The 21,756-nt window shown below is 41.3% G+C and overlaps 1 protein-coding gene across 5 annotated transcripts in view; it reads right to left on the minus strand.

The window, feature by feature from the left end:
- Window positions 1-19,774, minus strand: part of IGF1 (insulin like growth factor 1) — an 89,503-nt gene extending 69,729 nt beyond the window's left edge. For 2 of the 5 annotated variants that reach the window (XM_038756760.1, XM_038756759.1), the window contains exons 1-2: window positions 18,963-19,273; window positions 15,076-15,232 (exon numbers count right to left, since the gene is read on the minus strand). In XM_038756760.1, coding sequence (XP_038612688.1) covers window positions 15,076-15,232; window positions 18,963-19,025 — 220 coding nt within the window. In that variant the 5' untranslated portion in view covers window positions 19,026-19,273. Of the gene's footprint in view, window positions 1-15,075; window positions 15,233-17,185; window positions 17,232-18,962; window positions 19,276-19,687 lie in introns of those variants that run through there. The other 3 variants (XM_038756756.1, XM_038756757.1, XM_038756758.1) reach the window with 3 other exon arrangements.
- Between the last annotated feature and the right edge of the window lie 1,982 nt (window positions 19,775-21,756).

Below are 21,756 nucleotides of genomic sequence, written 5' to 3' on the forward strand. Positions count from 1 at the left end.
TCCTTGTTTTTGTTCTTGGCTTTTCTAGTTCAACACTCAGTTTGTAAATCTCTCTGCAGATCGCATCTCCATAGAAAAGCACCTAGCCAAATTCATTGCAAACATTGATAAAAGCATTTTGAGGCTTTTGGTGAAAATGAAGACTATTATAATATAGTTAATCTGGAGATTTCATGATTTTGGAACTGTTTATTCCTATGCTACCATTATGAATGTGATCCCTGGCACATTTAGGGTGGGATTCATTGGTGATTTTAAATTCATGGTAATAGGAGAAAGCGGTTGGGTTGTGGATTATCAAAAACCCCAGATAATAAACAGCATGCTCAAACTGAGCTTCAGCTCACAGCACTGTGATGTCTTAACTAGCATTTGAGATGTAAATAATGCAAAGTAAAGTTTGCCACTATTGAGCAGGAATGGAGAAAAACACACTGACTCCCGTAGAGAAGAAACAACACTAATATAAAGAAGAGGTTTTATTTGTTGTTCTAAGCCAGACATTGGCAGCCCCCAGCTTGCTTGCCAGTGTGTGGCATGCCAAACCATCCTCCTGGCTGGTACACAAGCACAGAGGCTGGGAGTGATGGCTTAAATCCAGAAGCAGCAACACCTGCTTTGTAGATCCAGCTCCTACTGGAGTCCATTCACTCCCTCCCGCCACTGCGCCGGTCCCTGCTTCATATTGGCAAAGAAACAATAAAAAAAATGCCAAAGCATGTGCTAAATCATCCAGGAAAGTGTGTGACTGGGGAATGCTAGAATCGGTGCCTAAGCCAAATTCATTTGTGTGCTATCCCTGAGCCCTTTTCCAGCCACCTTCTATTGGAGTTGCCAGTGAGAACTGTCCACTGACCAAAAGGGTGCAGAGCAAGAGTGGGAGAGTCTGAACAAAGCCCGGGAAATTCCCTAATTGGACATATCAATTGGGTCAAATTCAGAATGGGTGGTATTTTCTGGATGAAAGAATCAACTCTTCGTCACAACCAGGGCAGAATAGGTCGTTAGAGTTGCTGAATGTGATCGTTAGAGGGAGACCGATGGAGACTCAATTAGAGATAGAGATAGGTCTCAATTTTTCTTTAAGTAATCAATCAATGGTATTTATTGTTTTCTGTACGCAGAACACTGTACTAAGTGTTTGGGAGAGTACAGTAAAACAGAGTTGGTAGGCACATTCCCTGCCCACCAGGAGCTTAAAATCTAGAGGGGGAGACAGATGTTAACATAAGTTGTGGATAGGTACGTAAGTACAGGGGAGAAGAAGGTGGGGTTGATGTCAAAAATTTAAAGGGTACAGATCAAAGTACACAGATGATGCAGAAGGGAGAGGGAATAGGGCAAGATGAGGGCTTTGTAGGGGAAGGCCTCTTGGAGGAGATGTGATTTTTAATAAGGCTTTGAAGGTGGAGAGAGTGGTTGTCTGTCATATATGAAGGGAAGGAGTACCAGGCCAGGAGGAGCACATGGGCAGGAGGTCGGTGGTGAGACAGACGACATCAAGGTACATTGAGCAGGTTGGCATTAGAGGTGCTAAATGTGCAGACTCGGTTTCGTAGAAGAGTAGCAAGTTAAGGTAGGAGGGGGTGAATTGATGGAGTGTTTTAAAGCCAGTGGTAAGGAGTTTCTGTCTGATACAGAGGTGGATGAGCAGCAAATGCAGCTTCTTGAGGAGTATAGCCTGAATGTTTTTTTGGAAAAATGATCCAGGCAGGCGACTGAAGTAAGGACTGCAGTGGGGCGAAACAGGAGACAGGGAGGTCAGTGAGGAGGTTGGTGCAGTAGTCAAGGTGGGATAAAATAAATGCTTGGGTTAACATGGTAGCAGTTTGGGTGGAGAAGAAAGGGTGGATCTGAGGGATTATTAAGGTAGAACTGATAGGATTTAGTGACAGAATGAATGTGTGGATTGAATAAGAGAGATGTGTCGAGCACAGTACCAAAGTTATGGGCTTGGGAGTCAGGGCGGACAGTGATGGGAAAAACAAGGGGAGGACTGGATTTGGGTGGAAAGATGAGGAGTTTTGCTTTGGACACGTGTTAAATTTGAGGGGTCGGTGGGACCTTCAAGTAGAGATGTTCTGAAGGCAGGAGGAAATGTGAGGCTGCAGAGCAGGAGAAAGATCAGGACTGTAGAGGTAAATTGGGGAATCATCGCCATTGAAGTGCATGAGTACTCTAAGGGAGTGGGTGTAGATGGAGACTAGACAGGGACCAGAACTGAGCCTTGAGAGACTCCCACAGTTAGGGTGAGAGGGGCAGAGAAGGAGTGGCCAGAGAGATAGGAAAACCAGAAGAGGAAAGTGTCAGTGAAGCCAAGATTGGCTAATGTTTCCAGGAAAAAGGGAGGGTCTACAGTGTCAAAGGTAGCTGAGAGGTCAGGGAGGATTAGGATGTGGTAGAGGGCATTAGATTTGTCAAAAATGAGGTTTTGGTGACCTTAGCGAGGGCAATTACCAGAAGCCAGATTGGAGGGGGTCAAAGAGAGAAATGGGGGAAAGGAAGTTGAGGCAGCAGGTTTACGGCAACTCTCTCAAGAATTTGGGGGAGGAAATAAGCAGTATTTTTGCTGAAACAAAAAACCATTTAGATCTGAAGACTAAAGGGTGAGGGCACTTAAGCAAATAGTTCTGTGGCTAGTTGAAGCTTTTAGGAAAACTTTAGGAACTTTTTAAAATGATAGATTCCCCAGTACCTCTCTCTCAGATGAGGCATTGCCTTTTGATGGCTCAGGGACTGATCACCTAGTTGGTAGATTAACCAGAACTTTAATTTGCCTCCCCTTTTTTCTTTTGTCTATTTCACAGCCCAGTAGCACTTCCACCTGATGGTTTGGGCAGATAAAATGGAAGCAGATTAAATTCAAAAGGTCATTCTAATTCTCTGAGTGTTTACAAGGTAAAAGATTTGGGGTGAAGAGGTGTAAATTCGTGGCTAAAATTTGATTTTGGACTAGCTGTGGATTTCAACTGTTAACGCTAGATGTGTACCGTTACCATGGAAAACTGACTGTATATGGGTTTGCTCAATACAAATTTTCCTAATCTCAGGCCTGTGATGAAAGCCCAATTCCATCAGCATAAGCAGACAGAATAATTCCAATTTTCCTGACCATTTCAAGAGAAATGACTATGTGATGATTGCTGTATTAAAAAATGAAATAAAAAATAGACAGGCATTTCTTAAGAATCAAGAAGTAACTACATTTCATAAAATTGGCTGAGGAAGGAAACCACTCTAACAGGAGTTCAGGTGCCTTTTGCTGAAACTTTGCAGAAATGAAGTGAAAACCCTCTTGGTTTGGGACTGTGTTGACGTTTGAGTTCGCAGAAAACTCCAGGAAAAAAAAAAGGCTATCAGTCCCCAAACCCATCTCTACGCTTCATATTTTCCAGGAGCTAAACTTCACTTAGCCATTCCAAAGCAACTCTACAGGAGTTTACATTGGAGAGAGAAATCTAAGATTCAGGTTCTTATAATATACAATAACAGTCTGAATATCTCCTGGTATAACTTGAGCAACAGGAACTTTTTGATGGCTTCTTTACAGGGCAGGCTAAGGGAGGAAACACCCTTGGGAATATTACTTTTGAAATTGTGGTTAATTAAAAAACATGATAAAGCCCAATTTATATTAAGGAGGCTCTGAGAGAGTCTAGGCTTGTTTATTCATCTAAACCTGGAATAGATTCTTTGGAATAATCCTCCCAGATTAATTAAAAACAAGCTTGTAACAACCCTATCCCAAACTAGTGATAAATATCAAAATAGTCTTTCATTTGATATTAGTAATTCTCAAACATGAAAGTCATGCCAGTGAATCTTTTTTGTGCACCCTTTCTGGGTTTATTCTGCATTCACTTAGTTTCTTTGCAATAGGAAGGGATCATTTTTCTTAACTTATGCAACTGGGGTGATTTCAATTGGGAGATATTAGTATGACGTATGGTTAAGTGAGAATCTGCTCCTTTTTCAAAGGCTGCAGTAGGATGAATGCCTAAGTATTTAATGTGAAAGGTTTTAATTAAGAGACTGTGTGGCCTCAGTCGATTTCACAATTTCTCTTTGTGACTGTAGCTGCTGATGATCAAATATTGCAAAGCTGTTAATTATTTCAGGACAAATGTAGAGGCCCATAGCGGAGATTCTAGCCAATTGCATAAAGTAATGTGCCAGAAGTAAAGTAAGTCAAGGGTTTTTCTTGGTATTTAAGGTTCAGTGAAAAAGTAAGAGTGGCAGCTATGCCAAGAATTAAAACTGAGCTTGCCAAGTGCTTCTTTAAGTGCCTTTAGCCAGTATAAGACTAAACAATGCATTAAATAGCATTCAACTAACTGCAGTTAAGGAATCAGATGTCAAGTAACAGCTTTTTGCTAAAATGTAAACTTGATCTAGCCTGTAGATAAAGACAAGTATACCAGTTGTCATGTCTTTTCACTTAACAGCTATCAAAATCTGGACGACCCCACTTTCAGGGAATCTACCCTAATTTATTCTTCTAGGTGTCAACATGGGATCTCAACCCATCATTCCAGCCCCTGTGTAGACTTTACCATTGATTATCACCCAAGAGCAGCAGGGGCCCCATCAAATGAAAAGGCTAAGGGCTCCTGGATGACAACAGTTGTGTCTCCCCAGGAGCCCTCCAATGAAGGGAGAAACATCTCTTTGTGCTTTTTCTGGTGTGATGCATCTGATTGCTTTGAGAGGTGTGGAAAGTAGATCCTCCTCCCCCGCCCCCCCAAGAGAGGATGATATCAGATCTTATCTGAGAACCACATCCTTCTCATGCAACCCTTGGGTATAAACACTGTGAGAAGCCACAGGCACATGGCCTTACAAGATTAATTCTTTTTATTGTAAAAAAATCAAATCACTAAACTATGCCCAAAAGGATCCTCTCCCAATATTACGCAGCTCAGACCCGTGTAATAGATTTATGTCTTTCACCTGTGGTGTAGAGAAGAGCCAGCAGAATTTATTGTGGCCCCAATCGCCTAAAAGTGTCACTGTTTCCTCCAAGAATGAGAGTGATGAAGCCTGTCACCACGTGAAACTCCTGATATTATCTTCTCAGGAGACAATTGGAAGAGTTAGTTGAGCATACACTCCTTGGAAAGCAGGAAGAAATCATTGGCTAACCACTTGGCAGGAGCTAATGCTCATTGGTGAATCATTAGTTTGATATCTTGTCACATTTCAAAAGCCATATATTCCAAGATCAACCAAAATCAGGAGGACACCTTCTCCAAGGCGAAAAGCAACGAGACATCATCAATAGATAGAAAACCCTGGCATTAGCCTTAGTCCCAGTACCTTACCTCTGGAAAATCTGTTGGTAAAAAATATGCATCTGACTTTCCACCTGTCACTTGTTTCCTCTTGTTGGCTCTTCTAGGAGCAACATTGGAATTGCAGCAGTTTTTCATGCAGCCATCAGTTTCTGTCCCTTAAACATGTGAACTTTATCGCTTCTTCCTTTTAAATAGGTGAGGTTTGAGACTGGGAAGGCGTAGGCTTTCAAAAACTATCTTAACCAACAGTGTTTAGAACTCCTGCTCACTGCTTGCCCAGTAGGACTTTGAATTGACAAAAACATTCCTAGTTACCTGATGTTGTGTGAATAGCTCCACTGGGATCATGGCCCCCACAGCTTTTCGAGCTGGATTCCCAGCCTCCTTTTATCCCTTCATTCATTCATTCAGTCATATTTATTGAGTGCTTACTGTGGAGACCACTATACTAAGCGCTTGGAGAGTGCAATTCGGCAACAGAGACAATCCCTACCCAACAACGGGCTCACAGCGTAGAAAGGGGAGACAGACAACAAGACAAAACAAGTTTATAAGCAACCAAACAAGTATACAGGCAGTAATCAGTAACATGTAATCAGGTTGGATACAGTCCCTGTAACATGCGAGGTCCACATTCTCAATCCCCATTTCACAGACGGACAAGACTTGAGAGTTTCTGGTGGGGATTGAAAAGACCCAAAGAGGGACTTTCTGTTCTGTTAGTTCTTGAAAGCCTACCCCCTCCCTCCCAGTATCCATCCCTGTTCCCTTTGCCCCCACACTCATAATGAAAAGTCATCCCCTGCAGTCGAGCAAATTTGAAGTGATGTGGATATAGACTGTTGTTTTGGGTGTGGAGGAATTCATTGATTTGGGCATAGAATGATGGGACTTGGGAATTAAAAAATGTTTGTGTAGGCATATCTGAGATTCGGTCTTTCCAAAGAGATGACCTAGGAACTCCCCCAATTGAGTATTTGGTTCATGTTAAGTGATTTGGCAAATATTTACCCTTAATAGTAATATAATTTATTAATCACTTACTGTGAGCAGAGCACTGAATTAAGTGCTGGAAAAAAAGTACCTGGATGAGAATTTGACACATTCGAAAACTCAAAGTGATTATCTAACAGTAAAATGCTCATTCTTGGCTAAATTTGCGTGGAGTTTCTGGCAAACACTGGTCAGGTAAAGCTCTTGGTAGCCCTCTCTAATTATATGTAGAGTAGCTGCAATCCAGAATAATCCAGAACTACCACCATCTTTGACCCAAAGACAGAAGGGGAAATCTGTGACTTTGAATATGTCTTTTCTAGCAGAAAAAAGTGATGACTCTGAAAACTCATGTGCCCTCTTGGCGGGTACAGTTCATGCTTCTGACTATTTCTTCTCCTCTGATCTACTCTTAAAAGTACAAGTTCCAAAATGAAAGACTGACTTCTTCAAGGTAATGTGATTTTTTTTTTTCAGTTCACCTGGAGTTAACTACACTGCCTTATAAGTGTGTTAGGTCAAGAACTCCCAGAGGGTTTCTGAACCACAAACTTCTCCTTTCTGAATGTATCTTCATCTCATGCCTTGTGTCATCTTCTAATTAAAGATGTAGTTAATAGCATACTTTGATCTGGCCAGTTTGGTACTAATAACCTAAGTACTTCTGCTGAAGCGTCAATTTTAATTCCATCAGCAGAACTAGGGTCAGGGTGGGACTACCTCCTCAGAGTAAATTGGCAGATTTCCAATGAAACCAGGACCCTCCTAAAGAGTGGGGATTCTAATGTGTGGGGCTATTGGAAAGCATAGCATACTCCTTTCTCATTCTCTATCCAGTCTCCTATCTGCCATGGGACATTTGGAGAAGCCAGGAGGGAGATTAGGACTGGTTTGGGAAAATGGCAGGGCCAGAACAAGTACTTTTGTGCCCATAATAATAATTTTGGCATTTATTAATTAAGCTCCTGCTAAGTGTTAAGCATGGAGAAGATGTAAGGTGATGAAATCACAGTCCCTATGCTTCATGAGGCCCACAATCTATCTTATCCTCATTTTACAATTGAGGAAACTGAGGCCCAGATAGAGTGTCTTGTCCACCTTCACACAGTACTAGTGTTGGTATTCACTAAGTGCTTAATTGGTGCTAGGTGCTGAGGTAAATATAGAGTGATCAGATGGCCCCTATCCCAGATGGGGCACCCAATCTGAGGGAGGAAAAACAGATATATTATCCCCATTGTACAGATGAGGAAATTAAGGCACAGAAAGATTCAGTGATTTGCCCAAGGTCACAGAGCAGGCAGGTGGCATTGCCAAGAGTAGAACATAGGTCTCCAGATTCCCAGTCTCATGCCTTTTGCATTTGTCCGGGCAGCATTTTACAAAACCAGAAACCGAATTAGCACACAGTTCTCCTAATGCCCAACATGAGCTTGACATTTTGACTATGATCTTTTTCTCTCTTTAAAATGAAAGGAATAAAAGAGATGGTCCCATGAAGGAAACCCCGAAACCACAAAATCTAGCTCCTATCCTCCTTCTGGTCCCTTCCCCTTTAAAACCCTCTATTTTTCTTTGGTCCGCCTGGACCTCTGCTCATCTTCTCAGGGTTGTGGTCTTTCCTGAAATCCTGAACCTGAGTACACTCCAGGGACCTGCCACCATCTTGTTATGGCAGGTGTCACCGTGTCACTCACATCTGGGGAAGGGCCAGGACTCCTGAGGCCAGAACCAACTAAAAGCTGCATTTCTCTCTGCTAAGGCCCTGTAGAACCCAAGGCTCATTCATTCATTCATTCATTCAGTCATATTTATTGAGCACTTATTGTGTGCAGAACACTGTACTTAGTACTTGGGAAGTACAAATTGGCAACATATAGAGGCAGTCCCTACTGAACAATGGGCTCCCAGTCTAGAGGGGAAGACAGACAACAAAACAAAGCAGGGCTCTTTCCCTGCCCTGCCATTGCCTTGTCAGATTTCCCTTTCCAGTTAAGGTGACCACAATTCCTGACTTAGGTGGGACAGACCAGACACTTTGGAGTCTGCCTTGCCTTCTGTTTAGGTTCTTTGGGTCACAGAAGAATCCTAAAGGGGAAATGGGTTCGGCAAACAGGAGAGATCACATAGGAATGGCAGTGCGAGCCCACACATCTCTCTCACTCCTTTGGGAGCGAGTGGGGAGTGGAAGGAGGAGCAAAGACAGGAGGAGGCCACAGCCATCCAAGCTTGGTAGCTGGTAGGCTTGTAAATCCAGAGATTGGAAGCTGCTGCCTTCTGGTTCCAGATCGCTCGTCACCTCATTTCCAGCCTCTATAAATCCCACTGTTAGAAAAAGGTATCATTGTAATAGCAGATGCAGATCATGTGAGCTCCGGAATCCGTGACTCCTGGACTCAATACTACGGTCCTACCAATAACACCAGGCATTCTCAGTAGCCTGTGGCAGGTGGAGACGGCTGCTTTTGCATCTGAACGTGACTCGGGACTTGACTTTGCTTGTTCTTGTCTACCATCTCTTCCAGTAATATCTGCCTCCTGCTTCTGTCTCCCTCTTTCCTCACCCACCTGGCTCCATGACACCTGCCTCCTTCCCGCCTTGCTTGGGCTGCTGCTGTGCTGGGATTGGATGAGTTCCCAGCTGCCTGGGAAATACACAAGTCCCTTCTCCCAAGGCTCCACCCTTGGGCAGGACAGGCACCTCGCTCCCCTCTGCAGCTTCCTGGAGTCAGAGGAATTGGCTCAAGGGCAGGAGTTAGCAAGGGTCTGGGCCAGCCAAGGCTGGAGCCCAGCTGGCCCTGGGCAAAAGGCCAATCCTGGCTGGGATAAGTAGTCCTTACAGCCTCGCAAGATTGTTGTAAGAAATAATTGATTAAATGATTATGTCAATGCTAAACAATAACAGAACAGATTCAGGAGCCTTAACCTTAATACGCAGGAGTTGGAAACCAATTTTGGAACAGTCATAGAGATGAAATTGTCAGTGGTTCCACTTCTTTGCATAATCTCTTTATTCTGAGCTGTTTAGAGAACAGTAATATTGTTTTTCCTCAATGGAGGCATGATTAGAATTCTAGAACACAAAGGGCTTTAGGATTCTGGGATTGGTGGGACCGTCACTTGGATTATTATAGTGACAATCAGTGGTAATGGCCATTCAGGAGCTGGAAGAATGGGACGCAATTTTAAGAAGCCACCTGACACCAAGCAGGCCTAAACCAAAACTATCTGAAACAGTTGTCTAACTCACTTTCAAAGATTTCAGGAAAGATGTTCCTCACCTGACCTCCCTACCTCTTACTTTGTGAGTCTCCTATGGGGACTCATTAACCTACTTCTACCCCAGCACATAGCAGAGTGCTTGGCACATAGTAAGTCCTTAATTAAATACAATATTATTGTAAAGAAAAATACCACCATCTCTGCTGTAGCCTCTTCTGGTGTAGTCACCCTTATAGGAAAAGAATGCTTTCTTATAGCTGACCTAGTTCATTTTTGCAATTGTTCAAACCCCACTTCTCTTGTTGGGTCCCTAGGGAAGAGAGTGAACATAAGCAAAATCATCTGTTCTGGGGCCTTTAGGGCTGGCCAGGAAGGGTTTGTTTTTCCCTTAATAAAGATGATTGCCATAATATCCACCATTCCATCCATTTCCTCTAGAATTTGGAAAGTGAGAAACTGGCTTGTGATGTCTATTCTTATGGCACAGAGGCAAGAATCAGTAATTAACTTTTTATTTGGACTTTTCATTCCTTAAGACTGCAGGGGAAGTATTAAATAGAACCAAGGGAAAATAAACATTAAGTGCTATGTTCTACTTTTACTAGATAGACGTAGACTGAGCCATGCAAGTTTGGAAGGTGCTACCATCGCATGATACCTGGAATTTTTGACTTGTGGAAAAATCGGAGCTCATGAATGACCAGTGAGGTTTTTAGTGAGAGCATTAATGTATACAAAGGGGTCAGGAAGCTCCTCCCTACATTCCTGAAAAGAAAAAGACAAAAAGGAACCACTTTTATATTTGACTTTGCAAATCAGGTTGAGTTCAAAAATAGTGATATTGGAATTTATTTATATACAAAACGCACACAGTATTTTGGGGCACACAAGTCACCTCTGTGGTGGTAATGGGGTGGAGAGGGAGATAGAATATATTTGTGGCTTAACTGTTGTTTACAGTTTCATGACCAAGTCTTTTTTTCTCCCTATTCCCTTTTACTTGTACATATCTATTCTATTTATTTTATTTTGTTAATATGCTTTGTTTTGTTTTCTGTCTCCCCCTTCTAGACTGTGAACCCACTGTTGGGTAGGGACCGTCTCTATATGTTGCCAACTTGTACTTCCCAAGTGCTTAGTACAGTGCTCTGCACACAGTAAGTGCTCAATAAATACGATTGATTGATTGATTTTTGATTTAAATGATGATGTAGTTTTATTCTAAACTCTCATCTGATTTCAGACTTTAAAGGTCAAACTAGGTCTTTAATTGGGAAACTGCCAAGGGGAGAAAAAAATTGAGTATTGAGCGGTTGTCGGTATGTTTTCTTGTTATTCTAACTCGGTTTGAAAACACTTCTGACTTGAAAGAACAGTGGTTTTTTAAAAGGTGGCCTGCCCTTTGAATACTTTTCAAGGAGGGGTACATGGCCATTCTGATCATTTGTGCAAATGTTTATGTGTATGGCAACGTTTATGTTGCCAACTTGTACTTCCCAAGTGCTTAATACAGTGCTCTGCCCACAGTAAGTGCTCAATAAATACAATTGAATGAATGAATGAAATGAAATGTGACAACTCTATTACCCAGGGAATTGCTGTGTTCACCTATTAGCCTGGCTTAATCATGCTATCTTTCAAACTCGAAGGAGAGCACTTTTTTGGTGTGTGTGTGTCCAGTGGTTGCAGACATCTACTGCCATTGTAGCGCTTCCTGTATGCCTTTAATTGAAAAAGTTTTGATTATGGTCGATCTTATGCCTCTGAAATTCCAAAGTATTAGAACCCTGAGTGGTGTAGAGTTGGCTTTGATCCAATCTCTAGTAAAAAAAAAAAATCTCTATTCTCCTCTTTCCATGGAAGCAGTGTGAAGGAGAAGAAGCCATGTCCCTGTCTCTTTTCTCCAGCGTTTACCCCTGTAATGAGCAGCATGCATGGCCTAGGGTAACGGAAAAGCCAAGTCAAGTGGTTCTATCCTCAGTGACATCTTTACCCAGTCTTACATCAACCTGCACCCTGTCAAGCATGAGAATAGAATTGGACTTATCCTGGTGCCTAAAAACATGCCTCTTTTAATATAATCACATGAAAGAAAAACAGAACTTAAGCCCAGTGTGGGTAGGAATTGTCTCTATTGCTGAATTGTACTTTCCGAGAGTTTAGTACAGTGCTATGCACACAGTAAGCACTCAATAAATATGACTGAATGAATGAATGAATGACCCTCAGCTCCCTGTCCTAAGAATAGCTAACTTCAGAGAGAAAGAAGCATTAGGTAGAAGTTTAGATTCATCCAAATATACGTATAGGTTGTAACACCCATGTGCAGCCTTTCAAAGACCTCACAATCATCCTGAATATAGAGACATCCCAATGCATAAATAAATTTAGAAGACCTTTTGGTAAGGAATTTGTCTCTGTAGACTATCAATTAACATGATGATGGTGCATTCATGAGATTGTTATTTCTTCAAAAATCTCTTTACATCCTCGTAGTACGGAGTGCAGTACAGTGCAATAAAAGTGCATTGGAGGCAGCAAGGGAGCTCTACTTAAGTGACAGGGAATGAATTAACTGCTTATGGGTTATTTTTCAAACCCTGTGGCCTGTTTACACTGTCTGCCCAAACCTATTAAGGTAGAGAGTTAACTGCATCTCCAGCCTCTAAGGTGAAGAAAAGCAACTTCTTTTGTAAAGCCTGTTCCCTCTGAAAGTGGGATTTCTCTCCTCACAACATAAATGCCTGGTGCCTTCTGATAATTCACTTTAAATACCTTCAGCTCTTCTGAAATTTCCTCCCAGATTGGGTTGAAATACCAGAAAAAGTGCACAGAGGATAGACTGTATTGGGGGAAGAACATAGAAATTATAACAACAGGAATGAGGCTGGGGAGTTTCCCAAAGGGCCTACTATAGGTGGAGAAAGATTTGGTACAACTGTGGAAAAAAAGAACAAGAGTGGAAAAGATCCTGGTTTCATTAAGGAGCAGCACGTCATAGTGGGAAGAGCACAGGCTTGGGAGTCAGAGGACCTGCATTCTAATCTCAGCTCCACCTGCTGTGTGACCTTGGGCAAGTCACTTAACTTCTCTGTGCCTCAGTTCCAGTGCTTAGAACAGCGCTTGACACATAATAAGCACTTAACAAATACCACAATTATTATTAAGGCACAAAAAGAAAAGGCCTTAGGGAACATGTCTACCACCTCTGTTATACTGTACTCTCCCAAATGCTTAGTACAGTGCCCTGCACACAGTAAGCATTGAGTAAATGCAATTGATTTTTTATAATGGCATTTAAGTGCTTACTATGTCCCAGGCACTGTACTAAGCCCCGGAGTAGATACAAAGTAATCAGGCTGGACAGAGTCCATGGCCCACATGGATCTCACAGTCTTAATCCCAGTTTTACTGATGAGGTAACAGGCACAGAGAAGTTAAGTGATTCGCCTAAGATCACACAGCAGACAAGTGACTGAGCCGGGATTAGATCCCAGGTCCGCTGACTCTCACACCCTTGCTCTTTTCACTAGGTCATGCTGCTGCTCACATAAACATGCTTTCTTTAAAGATGCAGGGATTCAAAACTGATTTGTTGTATTATCAAATATGAGAATTTGGGTGTATAGGGTACAAAATAAATCGCCACAGGGAGCCACTAAAAGTACCAAATCCTTCACTTCCAATCTGCTTGTTTTCCCACCAGCCTACTTTAATCTTAGGAATAATAACTGTGGTACTTGTTAAGAGCTTAGTATGTGTCAGCCTCTGTATTAAGCGCTGGGGTAGATTTGAGATCATCAGGATGGACCCAGTTCTTGTCCCACACAGAACACAGTCTAATTAGAAGGGATAAGCAGGTATTGAATCCCCGCTTTACAGATGAGGGAATTGAGGCAAAGAAAAGTTAAGTGACATGCCCAAGGTCATACTGCAGTTAGGTGGCAGAGCCGGGGTTATAATCGCAGGCCCATGCTCTTTCTACTAGGCCATGCTGCCTCTCTTCATTAAATTATTTGACCATGTCACCATACAGTTTGCTACCTCAATATGAAACTTTAGTGTCACTTGAATAGAGTCCATATGAGAAAGTGAATTGGTAGCAGGAATTCATAGAGAGCAATTATGACCCACGTTTACATTGCATTTACGGTACAAGATTTTGAATGTTAATTTTCAAAGTCTAAACAATTCTGGGAAACTTATTCCAAGAGCTTCCACACACTGGATCTACAACTCTACCACGGACAGAGAACTGGGTAAAGGGAGTTAATGGTATCACCCAATTCAATTGTTGATTGAAGGTGTTCATTGTTTGCCTAGGAAGGTGGTGGAATGCTCTCTGAATTTAGATGCTTTAACGAAGAATCGCGACAGAATCGGCAGCCGGTATCCTGTGCCTGGAGAGTGGGGAAATGTCTGGGAAAAAGATGAGAGAGGCTCACAGCATGTGAGTCATAACAGGAGCTATTCAGAGCTTAGCGGATAACCGAAGTACCTTTCCACACTCTAGTGATATGAACCTTTAAGAATGATTCATATTCACTGGGGGCCAGATTCTCCTTCCCTGTAACACAATGGGGAGGCTCTCATGAAACTCCCTGAAATTCCATAAAGTTACAGTGGATAAGCATCTGGCCCTAAATTCTTTCATTGCCCCATAATATATAACAAGATAAATCCTAAGTAGACAACTTAATGAATTCAACTGAACTGCATTAATGCCACTGATTTCTTTTGTAATTATGTGCAAGTAGAAATTTGTAATGGGTCTGAATTATTAATGTTATGCGCTTCACTCCCTCTGACTGATGTACTCTAAGAGTTCTCAGTGCCATTACCAGTGTGCTCATCCCTGGGTGAGCACATCTCTGTGTGTCTCCGTTAACTTGGTTGGTCCATTAAGAATCTAAGACAGATCCTGAATTAAACATTGATATGGCCAGGGTAGCTGGCTTTCAGGCAATAAGCTGTGATTAGGTTTTTGATGGTGTTTCCTGCATTTCTAGAACATCTGCCAGTGAATTTATGTCTGCATTTCAACCTTGCAAAATTGAATTTGATATTGCATGTGAATGTGAATTAGATATTGAGCTAACATTCTGTCTGCAGCTTTTAAAGTTCTCACTCATTAGCCACAGGTTCTAGCCTTATATTAGCTTGGAACCATAAATACTTTTCAGCTAGCCTATGTTACTACACGCAGTGCGCCTCCTTCCCATTCTCCCACTAAGGTACCAGGTTGTAGCCCAAAGAAAGAAGTTATAGTCTCATTGATCACAGTCCAGAAGGCAGTAACATGGCGAGGATGGGGAAGGGTAAGGAAAGCAAAAGGTAAAACCAAAACATTTAGAAAATGAACTCCATCGAAGTTTGAGGGGGAAACAGAAGACATGCCAAGCTGCTCAGCTCTCCATCATGCTTATGGGTGAGGAATCTCTTAAAATTCAGGATAATTGCCTACTTTGGGGACTCATTTAATTCTCCACACAAGCACCTTGCGGTTGTCCGTCCACAAAGGAACATACTTGAAGCTTTAGAAAAGGGACTAGAGAAAGGAACTTACTGAAATAGAAACCTCTGTCTCCACATACGAATTGAAGAGCATCCACCAGCTCGGCACCACAAAGCGTCTCTGACCCAGCCGTAGCAGAGCTGGTTAAGGTTAGCAAACACAGGGCAAGGTAGAAGAGATGGATGTAGGACACAGTGTGCATCTTCACCTGCCAAAGAAGCAGAAGGACTGGGTCATATATTCCCCATCTCTGATACCACAGGAAATGAAGTACTGCCCTTCCAAGGGAGTGACCTTATGGCCTGATTGTAATTTGCGACTAAATTAAGGCATGTTTATCTCACAACAACTACATAAATCTATCCATTTATCCAGGGTTGACTCTGCTATTCTTTTTAATTTACACCTGAATTTCAAAAATGGAACAGTTTGCCCAATGTTAGGGAGCATAACGGTGGAGATGTAGGAGCAGAATTGCTGAGGCCTAAGCTTCACCGCCCATCCCCCAAATAGTAGAAACCCATTTTCTCCAATTATTGTGAGGTTAGTTCTTATCAATACCAGCTCTACAACACTGTTCTCTCCTAAGCACCTGGTGCAGTGCTCAGATACCGGTGATTGAGCACGTGCTGTGTGCAGTAGTAGACATGATCCCTGCCCTCAGGGAGTTACCATATAGTGGGAGAGACCCACACTAAAATACCAATCAATGGTCCATGGTTTGGTCCAAGGAAGCTTCCATATGTGAATAGCTTTGCCACCTCTCTGGGGTCTTTAAACTCCAGAATTAGCCAAAGAGGTGCACCCTGGGTATCAGTAGGATTCTACGGTCAATCATGAGCTGTAATTTTCAAGTCCTTCACTATGAACCTTGACAGCGTTCACACGCAGCCATGTAACTTTTGGAGTAACAGACTCAATCATTTATACTCTGATTGCCCTCTCTACATCCTGTGAACTCTCAACTTTCGTAATAAGCTTTACATCAAATTGAACATTTTGCTCTGTCACATTTATTAAGGTTTAGACTTTTGGGGCCACCCCACTAGCCCTGCACTCGGAAAGGATCCCCCAAAAATGGCTCTCATTAGGACAACATAAATAGTTAATGCTTGTAAAAGTTCTTTGAAGAGGAAGTGTTCCATGTGATTGCAAATCAGTAAAAATAAGTGGCATGACATGGGAGGGGAGTTGGAACCAATTCCAAACAGTTCCTTCCATTTTTTTTAATGGCACCATTGCTGGCAATCTCCAAAGTCAAAATCTACCATGTGCTGCCTGAAACCACTGAGGAGCCAGTATTCATTTTCTTATTCACAGGAGGCTCTGATGGCCTCTCCACTGGAGACCAAGAGCTGAAAGAGCATTACTGACTTCAGTGGTTGCTCTCAAAGAGCATCATAAAAGATTACCTAGGCTACATCCCACTTGGTTTCTGTCTATAATTGATCATATTTAAGCCTATATCTACTCTCCTCTCCAAAACTCTTGAACAAGACTGACAGTCAGACACCTGTAATTGCAGTTGGCTTGTAAATATAGGAATTCTAAGGAAATAGATTGGAAAAATCACTCAGCATATAGTCCCACTGGCTTGAAAGCTTTGTTATATGTCAGTACTTTGTTTTATAACAGCTCATTCCCTTATAAAACACCAGGGCCAGTAATAAACATAAATCCTCAACGTTTAACAACTTATACTTTTCAGTGTTTTCAACAGGATCACATTGTAAGATAAATATCAGCACTTTAGTTCCAGGACAAGATAGATACTCCAGTGTTTTTTCCCTTTTAGTGAAGGCCAAGAGAACAGTACAATACCCAGAGAATGAGAGCATTTATCCACACTCTGTTCCAAAAGAGAAAACAATAAAGAACTTGCATACAAGTTAAATGCCTGAAAAAAGTAAACCCATATGTTCATCATTCACTATCACTTCTTTTATTTTACACCACCTCCCCTTCCCCCCGCCCCCCTGCCACACACAAAATACATAAATTCAAAGCCCCATTTCCTCAGTCATTCAGGAACATGCTTTAAAAAGAACATCACTCTTATCTGAATTTGAATTAAATGGAATATTAATTGATTCACCATGTCTAGGATAAGAGCAAGGTACCCAGTTAAATCCAAGGACAGTTGTCATAAGAAAATACTCACGTAGGTGTGACAATTTTGCTTCAGGTCTTACAGCAGGTCAGGGTGGGTATTATGAGCCTGATGTGAATAGAAAACTGAGGACTTCAAAAAACATGTGCTGTTTTGTGGGTGGGGTTTGGGAAAGCATCTAGTTACATTTGGACACCAAGTGCAGGTACAGTGTGAGACTGGGTGAACTTCCTTTTGTCCATTCAAAGACCAGTCCTATTTGCACAGCTGAAACTTCACTGCATCGTTTTTCCATTAAAGTGACCAGTTTCCACTGCATTGCTATTGCAGCAGCATAAAATAGTGGTAGGTAAGTGAAATGACATAAGCTCTGAGTCTAGCTTCTGCCCTTGCCCTTTTCTGAGGGCTACATCACTTGAAAATACATTGAGCCCCAGGATACATTCAGTATGTAAGTAATTCATTGGCATGAGCTATCTTTGGTCTCGGAATTACATTGCATTCAATCATGTCTGTGATATCCTCAGTAATACATAGTTCTGAATAATTGCATATTGGAAATTCCAAAATCCTTTGTGATTTAGTTGGCATATTTTAAAAGTTGAGCAAACATGTAATTACAATGTAGTTACATAGTACTGACTGCACAGTATTTGCTATGTAGTAACCAGGAAGTTTTAAAAAAAGTCAAATTCACTTCATATCCCTCTCCCCCTTAAAAAAACAAACAAACCAAAAAACTCAAATCATGCCTCTCTCAAAAAAGTCAGGATGAGGACTCCCAGTGGCTTGGATTTCTTAAATCACAAGTCACTTAACTTCACTAAGGCAGTTCCTTGTGAATTGTTTGAGAGGAGTGAATGAGTCCTGCATAAAGTGGCAGGTACATTTTATGAATTGGGCCCTGAGGCAATTACAACAGTGGAGGTTGTGTCAACTGCATAAAAGTGCTTGCAAATTGAAAAAACACAGGTCTTGAAGGATATAATTTTGCCGTGAGTGGAAACTTGAATGAGGGCCAGTGATAGAAGCAGAGGTCAGGGTATTTACGGCAGCCAAATTTACCTAAAGAGAATTTACACCAGCGAGTACAAATCATAGCTGTATAACTTGAAACCTCACATCAAAACTTTGCCTTCAAAATCCCTCCCCAAAAGGGAAAAGTTGGATAAGCAGCTGCTGGAGTATTTCCGCTTTCCTTATACAGTATACATTTGCTTAAACTATAGGAATATGCAAGGTCAGCAAGAGCTGTTAAGGCTTTCTTTTCTAAAGAAGCAAACTAAACTTCACTCTAACTTTTAACATCTCTAGCACAAAATAAGTGTGGGGAGAGTTCCAGCCTTTTGGCTCCTAAGAAAATCTATTTAAGCTTTTTAACATCATCAAGTATACTCTCCCCCTCAACCCCCAAATATGTTATTTGTATTGTAATGACAGTAGTGACAAACTTCTAAGTATTCTGTCTGCTTATTTTCAAAATCTACACCTGCAGAAAAGGTAGGAAACTGCATATTCCACATCAAGAGCATTAAGTATAGGTATGATGCAAAGTAATCCTTAATAGGCTACAACTGAAATCTTATAGAAGTGGAATTTAGCATAAGTACCTGCAATAGCTAATCCCCTTTCAACTGGTAACTGCAACTGCAAACTCCTATTCAGTCAATTCTCAAATCACAGAAATGTGTCTGTTCAGCAATTTATAAATAATCCTCACTTTATAAATCAAAGAATTAAAAAGTGGCAAACACACTTAAAGACAAAAGCATACAGTACAAAATGAAATAAAACTCCCAAATGATTTCAAATAGTAATAAAGATTTACCTTCAAGAAATCACAAAAGCAGCACTTAAATAATTGTGTTGAAAGGCTGTTGATTTTTTCCATTGCTTCTTAAGTGCAAAGTCTGGAAATGAATTGGTTAGCAGTAATAATGAGAAAAAAGAAATCCAGAGAGATGGGAGATGTTGAGAGCAATGTCACATTTCAATATTGAGGACTTTATTCCATTGCGCAGGCTCTATCTGCTCTGAATTTAGCAGTGACAGTGAGATTTAGCAAACAGAAGAGGGATTTAGAGAAAATCCTCACATTTATCTACAAAACACAGACACTGTAGACAGGAAACAGCTGGGGGAACATTTGCCTTCTCTCTCTCTCCCTCTTCTGGCAAAGTTATTGAGTAAGGACTTTTTTGGGCATGGTGACAAATAACATCATACCTTTGCATTTTAAAACTGGAGCACAGAAGCATTTTTTTCCCTTAAAAGAATGTGCATTAATGACAGGGTTAGCAGACAAAAAAAAATGCTTATGCTGCCATAGAAAACAAGGAGCTGTATTACGATTAACTTTCGGCTGAATATAGACGCACACACGCACACACATACACACACACATCTGCTTATACACCTTTAAATATTGGGGAGAGAAAACTGGCACTTTTAGATTCTCGAGCCAAAAATGTAAATCTTTAAGCGTCTCCCAAGTTTAACCCTGACTTTGCCATAGAACAATAGACAGAAATACAATCCTTGAAGAATACTTACTTGGAACTCACAGAATAAAATATCTGTGTGATCTTCAGCAGCCACGTGAGGGAGATGATCTCATTTCCTAGAACCTACCAAGTCAGAATGCAGCAATGCAATTGGCCTACTTTGGGTCACTGTTTCATGCCCTTTGCCCAGGATTCTTCGGCAGGACTGGAAACCAAAGGGTAAACCACCCTTCCTCTCTCTGTAGGATACAAATAAATCATTGTCAGCGACGAAGGAAAGGGTACCTGAGAGAAAATCATCTCACATTGCTAGCTTTATCATGTGCAACCTGGGGGCTTTTTTAGCTATGCCCCCCTGCCCTCCCCTCCCCCCATGCCCCCTACACACACACACACAGACACAATTTGTGTCTTTTATAAATAACACCAGCTGGCCAGCAAAATACTCTCACAGGTTATGATGTCATTCAAATCCCTCAACTGTGTTAGTGGCTAGCAACATACGTCAAGCCAGCTGTTTTTCTATTTATAATGTATACTCACAATTCAGTTCTTTGCCACTGAGAATAAAGTTGTGATATTTTAGAGATACAATTTGTACATTTTTTCTCCTTAGTTCTGAGAGGTGATATACAACGAGGAGATGATTATACAAGGCTGCCAAAGCTACAGACTGACATCCTTCCCTAGGTATCAAGGTGTGATTTCCAATAAATGAAGAAGTGTGTTGTAGTTTACAGCTCTCTCTGGCAATTCTCCTTAAACCCAGTTACATCAAAGCCCCATTTCAAATTGCAGTTATCAGGAAGGGTTTCTATCTGTAATTTTGCATTCTTTGGAGGATTGGAGCTGTATTAGAGCGATGGCTACATTTTCAGACTGGTGCTTGCTCCAGGAAGAAGAAAAATGACGATTGATTGATATCACATAATTTCATTTAACTGTCTCTTGCGGGGTTAATATTCCAAAGCAATTGTCAGTTTGGGACATTCTAGCTTTTTTTAGATGTAGAGTGTGCATCCCCAAGCAGCCTTAAACAGGACACTTCCCAATTCATTTGTGAATTTAAACTATACTTCTGGGAGCCAAACCCTCTGGGAGGCAAGCTTGAAAACTAAGACGGAGAAGAAAAAAATGACTGTGCTCATATAAAATTTAGTCTCAACACTCAGTCCTTTGCTCTGACCACTAAGACTCCCAGCATATATGGAGTAAAGACTGCACTTCACTTCCCACTGTGGTTTCTATATATTTTAATCTTTCCAGTATGTTTCAGAAAGCTCCCTGCCTTTCATAAGTATGCAACCAAGCAGATGTGATTCACTATAGCTCTTAGTGCATGAATCACTTACTTAATCAATTTAATAAGGTGTACTTCTTTAGTAGAAGCAAAATCCGACACCTGATCAAAGCACCAGTCTTCCCTGGTATTAGGCACTAACTTACAGTCCTGAGGTTTTTGTAACCACAAAGCCATTCTACCTTAAAAGGTAATTGGGTTTTAATTTGTGTCCCAATTACTGTGCCATGAGCCAAATAAAATACATATTTCAGTAACCTATAATTATTGTCAGCTGCACTGTTGCAACATTTCTGATACTAGGTATCAGTTTCCAATAGTGGAAGTAATTTCCTGAAGTGATTGTGATTTCGGCTTGGAGAATATGGTGTTTCTGAGCAGGCCGAGCCATGCACCATCAGTGCTTTATAGAAGTGAGATAACCACCAGAGAAATTTTCCTTTTCCTTGCTAGTTCCCAAAGCAATTATGAAAACTCCAAGAGGATAATGTACCACATGATTACTATTTAATGACCAAATGCTTGTATGGTTACTTGTACCTCATAAAGTACACCTATAAACTACAGATTACATGGTAGTCAGAAATATAATCACCAAGAAATGTTCAGGTCACAAGTAACCATTTAATTAGAGTATATAAAGCATCTTTATAAAATTATGGGGGGCTTACATGGCTCGGTGCCTGGCAAAATTTCCTAATTCAATTCTAAAAATGGATACCATCATGACAGGTTCTGTCCCCATAAGAATATGGTCTTCATAACCCAACTGGACTCATGGCGATTTAGAGAGCCATAGTTTTTACCTTTGCATTTTA

Source organism: Tachyglossus aculeatus, chromosome 14, assembly GCF_015852505.1.
Source record: "Tachyglossus aculeatus isolate mTacAcu1 chromosome 14, mTacAcu1.pri, whole genome shotgun sequence".
Taxonomy (NCBI): Eukaryota; Metazoa; Chordata; class Mammalia; order Monotremata; family Tachyglossidae; genus Tachyglossus; species Tachyglossus aculeatus.